This window comes from Thecamonas trahens (genome assembly GCF_000142905.1).
Source record: "Thecamonas trahens ATCC 50062 unplaced genomic scaffold supercont1.10, whole genome shotgun sequence".
Classification (NCBI taxonomy): domain Eukaryota; order Apusomonadida; family Apusomonadidae; genus Thecamonas; species Thecamonas trahens.
Window position 1 is genome coordinate 169,433 of NW_013657670.1, and position 4,790 is coordinate 174,222.

General features: G+C 63.9%; 3 protein-coding genes across 3 annotated transcripts; 1 reads left to right on the forward strand and 2 right to left on the reverse strand.

The window, feature by feature from the left end:
* Positions 1-343: 343 nt before the first annotated feature.
* On the reverse strand, positions 344-1,098 carry AMSG_02733 (pre-rRNA-processing protein PNO1; the record flags this gene model as incomplete). Its single annotated transcript, XM_013905120.1, has 1 exon — positions 344-1,098. Exon 1 carries the CDS (start codon positions 1,070-1,072, stop codon positions 344-346), a length of 729 nt encoding a protein of 242 aa, XP_013760574.1. The 5' UTR covers positions 1,073-1,098.
* A 411-nt stretch (positions 1,099-1,509) lies between these two features.
* AMSG_02734 (uncharacterized protein) lies at positions 1,510-3,005 on the forward strand. Its single transcript, XM_013905121.1, has one exon. It carries the CDS (start codon positions 1,542-1,544, stop codon positions 2,985-2,987), a length of 1,446 nt encoding a protein of 481 aa, XP_013760575.1. The 5' UTR covers positions 1,510-1,541; the 3' UTR covers positions 2,988-3,005.
* AMSG_02735 (uncharacterized protein) lies at positions 2,993-4,406 on the reverse strand. Its single transcript, XM_013905122.1, has one exon. The coding sequence runs from the start codon at positions 3,948-3,950 to the stop codon at positions 3,012-3,014; it is 939 nt and encodes a 312-aa protein (XP_013760576.1). The 5' UTR covers positions 3,951-4,406; the 3' UTR covers positions 2,993-3,011.
* Between the last annotated feature and the right edge of the window lie 384 nt (positions 4,407-4,790).

A 4,790-nucleotide genomic window follows, 5' to 3' on the forward strand; every position in this document is an offset into this window, starting at 1 on the left:
GGGGGGAGAGGGGGAGGAGGGTAGGAGAGGGCGTACTATCTTTCTCTTGAGTGTGGCCATGGCGCTTGCCCCCTCCGCAGCCAAGGGTTGTGCCGGTGGGGAGTGGTGGGGAGTGGGGTTGTGCAGCGGCGAGTGGCAAGTTGGCAGAGGCGAATAGGGGGGGGGGGATGGTTGGGGGGGGGGGGGGGAGGGGGGCGTGGTGATAATATTTTTGTCACGGCGGAAAAACTGGTAGAACGAACTGGAAGGGTGGAAGGGTGGAAGAGGAGGTTGGGGGGGGGGGTAGGGGAGGGGGGGGGGCTTGGCCACGGAGGAGTGTTTCGTTTTTACAGATCTTAGAGGACTAGTAGCGGGTGGCAAGCCGGGCCGAAGCCGAGCGGAGCTGACCGTACACCTTGCCGGGCGGGGTGCCCATGATGAGGGAGCAGACGGCACGGCGGGCGAGCTTGATGTTGGTAAAGGCGCCGAGGATGTGGATCTTGGAGTCTGCGACGACGATACGGACACGGAGCGCGTTCTCAATGGTGTGTTTTGTCTTGCCCTGGGCACCGCAGATGCGGCCGATGGCGCGCGAGCGGTGGTTGCCCTGCAGCCGCTTGACGTCGTCGATCTCGAACGAGTCGACGTACAGGTCGTCGAGGCGGAGGAGAGCCATGGCGTCGTCGAGGTCAAAGCCCAGGAGAAAGGCCTTAACAAAGTCTGCGGCGCGCTGGAGGGCCGACGAGTCTGTGGTGTACTCGCAGTTCTGGATCTCGATCTTGCGGGCCTTGACGTTCATCTGGATGGCGAGGCCAAGGACGTTGACGATGGGGTCAACAATGTGCTCCCAGTTCTGCTTGAGCGGCGTGTACCGGTGCGGCGGAACCGGGAGCCGGCGGACCTCCTCGACTTCGATCAATGATGTCGGGTCGACCGGCGTGAACTCGGGAAGGTTGCCGGTGCCGACATTCTCGAGCGGCTCGAGCTCGTCGTCGTCCTCGCCCGCCTCGCCTGCTGCCGCGAGCTCCTCGGCCCCAAACGTTGTCCCCTCCTCGTCCTCCATCTGCATCAGCATCATGTCGTCGTCCGCCATGACTCTCTGTCCTTGTCTCGTTGAACCGAGTGGTGTGTCGGTAGAGAACGTCGTCGTGCCTGTGCCTCGGCCCCTATGTCCTGCCGGTCGTCTCCGGATGGATGGATGGCTCACAAGTTGTGAGGGGGGAGCAATCGACTGCGTTGGTCTGAAATTTGCGAAGGAATGGCTGCGAAGGAATGCCACAACCCGTCACCCGCTCTGCGGCTGGTTTCTTCTCAAGTGCATGGGCTGGCCGCGGCTCCCTGGTCGGATGCCACCCGCAACTACAGCATCTGGCCTAAGAATCCTCGCTCAGACCCTGGACCACTCTACTGAGCACAATGGCATTCGATCGCTCTTTGTACAAGCTGCTTCAAGTGGAAGAGGAGGCGACGGGGAAAGGGGAGACGGAGGGTAGAGCGAATTCACGTGTTCAACAAAACATACTCGACTCTCACTCGGCAGAACTGTAACAAGCGAGACAGACATGATTCAGCGCTACATGTGTGTGGTACTGGCAGTGGTGGTGGTGGTGGCTATCGCAGCTGTGCGTAGTGGTGAAGCAAGTGAGCTGGGTGCTGAAGGCGCGGCTCAGTTTGGCCAGGCTGGCGAGGCTCGCGAGGCTTGGAAGGCCTTTGTGGCCTCGCTCACTGGTGCCGGTGTGGAGGCGACGGTGCTTGAGCCGCTGCCTGGTGTGGTGCCTGGGGACATGGGTCTGACGGTGGGCGTGCCAGTGGCGGCTGGCGAGGTGTTGGCCTCGTTCCCAGCCTCGCTCCGGCTTGCCACCCCGTCAGTCGAGGCTATCCGCGCCGCCGGGGGCGCACCGCCATCGCCGGCTGATGCCTCCATCCATGACATCATGGCCATGGCCATGGCTCGCGGCCTGGACGCCAAGATGGCGCTCGCGCTGGCGCTTGCTCATGAGACCGTCCGCGACGACTGGGAAGCCTCGCTTCTTGCAGGCTACATCGAGATCTTGCCCGAGACCTTTGACGCTGCTCCGCTCTTCTACGGCCGCGAGCTGGTGTCCGAGATGCAGGGCGGCCTGGCGTGGCGAGTTGTTCAGCAGACCAAGGAGGCTGCGTCGCTCAAGAGCATCGTGACTCAGCTCGAGTCAATGTTCCCGGCCCTCTTCCCGCCGGCCAGCCTCGAGCCGCACGACGTCGAGTGGGCGTACTACCTCGCCCACTCGCGGTCATGGACCACGCCGTCGGGTGAGCTTGTCCTTGTCCCGCTCATGGACATGCTCCATCGGACTGTCAACGGCTCGGTCGAGGCTTCGGTCTCGAAGTCGGGTCGCATCGTCCTCACCGCCACCCGTGATTTGGCCCCCGGTGAGGAGGTCTTCCTCAACGCCGCCCCCGCCTCGGCCGCCGAGCTCTTTGCGCTCCACGGCCCCTCGCTCGGTGGCCACGCTCTGCCCGACGTCGCCTTTCTTGGCCTCAACTACAACCCGGTAGATGACAATGCCGACAACGTCTTTGCCGCCACCATCGACGCCCTCCTCGCCAACGCCAAGTGCTTCACTCCGGACGCAGTCGCCGACCTCTTTTACGTTGGCGACGAGCTCCCGCTCAGCTTTCTCGCTTGCATGCGCCTCGCCCTCCTCACCGTCGACGACTACGCCCGCATCTCCGCCCGCGAGGCCGCCACCGGCGAGTCCTGGCCGACCGACGAGCGCTTTTCGGCCGACAACGACCTCGCCGTCTTTGCCACCATCCGCGCCTCGCTCACCTCGTCGCTCGACGACTACCCGACCACCATTGCCGAAGACAACGCCGCCCTTGCTGAGCTCGACTCAGCCTCTACTGCCGCCGCCATCATCTCGCTCCGCAAGGCCGAGAAGCAGCTCTTTGTTTCGGCGCTCTCGGCCGTCGACCGCGCCTGGCACGCCATCCTCGCCGACGCCGCCGATGCCCAGCTCTTGCTCTGAGTAAATCGACATGTACAGCTGTTATTATGCAGCTTGCTCGTCAGCATCAGCGCTGCCGGGCACCTCGTCCCCAACGTGGAGCGCCGTCGGAAGCTGCGGCTGAAGCGAGAGCGGCGCAGCCGCCGACGTCAGCTTGCGCAGCTGTGGCACCTTGCCGCCATCGACGAGATGTTCGGCCGAGATGAGCTCAAATGCATCCGGATCAAGCTCATCGACGTCAAGCGTGCCCGCGGCGGTCTGCTCAGCAATGGCATCGAGAAGTAGGGCCCGGACAACTGACGGCGCTGCGTTCTCGTCGTCGAGCGTGGCGAGCTCACGGAGCGAGCGCTCGACTGCAAACAGTCGGTCGCGCTGCTCGCGGTTGACCCGCGCCTCCCGAAGATAATCGCGCTTGCCAGTTGCCGTCGTCTGGGCCGCCTCCAGCGCTTCCATCTGGCTTGTCCGCCGCGACGTCGCGTCGCCAAACCGCGAGGTCAGCGACAGCGCCTCCCACTCGTCGTCGGGCGCGTACGCTCGGAGTGCCGCGTTGATCTCGTCGAGTCGTGCCGCGTCTACATCGCTCGGATAGCACGCCATAGCCATGGCCTCTTCTTCCTCCGAGTCTTGCGCCATCAGCTCGTCAACAAGTGCGCTGTCCTCGGCCGAGCACAGACTAGTCCGCGCAGTCACTCGAGAGACGGCGGCGCTCGGCCGGTGGCTGCTGCCTGTGCTTGCCCGGCTCAACGACAGCGCACCTGCATCTCCGCTATTCTCTGCATCCTCCTCTCCTTCGCTCTCTTGGCTCGCGCCGCTCTCTGCGTTTGCGCGCAGCTCACGCGCCTGCTGGTGCAGCCGCATCAGCCGCATGTCCAGCTTGCGCATGACAGCCATCCCGCGGCGGATGCGCTCGGCCTGGGTCAGTTCTTCCGACTCGCCGCTGCCAAGATCAAGACCAAGCTCGGCTGCGCCGCTGCCCCACTCCATAAGCTCAGACCAGTCGGACTTGTGGGTGGCGCCCGAGGCGGCCGAGGAGACCGAGACCGCATCGTCAGCGTCCTCTTCAGCAAGGGAGGGGCTTCTCCGGCCTCGTTGCGATCGGCACGAGCGGCCGCGTCCATCGCGGCCAGCACGTCTTCGTAGTTGGTCGGCAGCTCGATGAGGGCCGTGTCGTCGTCCTGAGTCTTGGCGAACAGATCCGCGAGGTACGACTCGAGCTGAGCACGCTTGGACTCTTGCTGAGCAACATACTCTGCGATGTGGACCTGCAGCGCCTCTGCTGCCTTGACTTCGGCTTGTACATCCTCCAAGGTTGCTGCCAGCTCGGCCTTGGACTCTTGCACCGCCGTGAGAAAGACGGACGTTCCGAGAGCGTCCACATCAATCGTCGCCAGGTCCACCCCGTTCGGCACCACCACGGCCTCGACAACGCCTCCTGACACCTCCACGGCATCCACGGCTCCGCCCACATTCTCCACAGCAGACATTATTGGAATATATGTGACGCGCGCGCGTGTGTGTGTGTGTGTGTGTGTGTGCGTGCGTGTTGAGTGTCTGCTCTCTCGCGCCCGGCAGAGTGTGCGCCAGATCCCCCCGGTTGGTGGTAGCACCGTCGGTTGGCGTTGGCGCCAAGACGGGGGGGGGGGGGGGAGGGGGATCGGCATCAAGCTGCTCGAGTCGATGACCAAGCATGCGTATGTGGAAATCCAACAGAGGAAAGGGAGGGGGATGATGGCCGTAATACAGTGGCCGTGGCCGTATTACAGTATGTAGTGGTGTCCATGATCTCTCCCCTGATCCCAGATCCCATTCCCCCCCCCCCCCCCC

Bases quoted from the DNA above. Each gene is read 5' to 3' on its own strand.
- AMSG_02735 (XM_013905122.1), bottom strand. From the start codon at position 3,950: ATGGAGTGGGGCAGCGGCGCAGCCGAGCTTGGTCTTGATCTTGGCAGC.
- AMSG_02734 (XM_013905121.1), top strand. From the start codon at position 1,542: ATGATTCAGCGCTACATGTGTGTGGTACTGGCAGTGGTGGTGGTGGTG.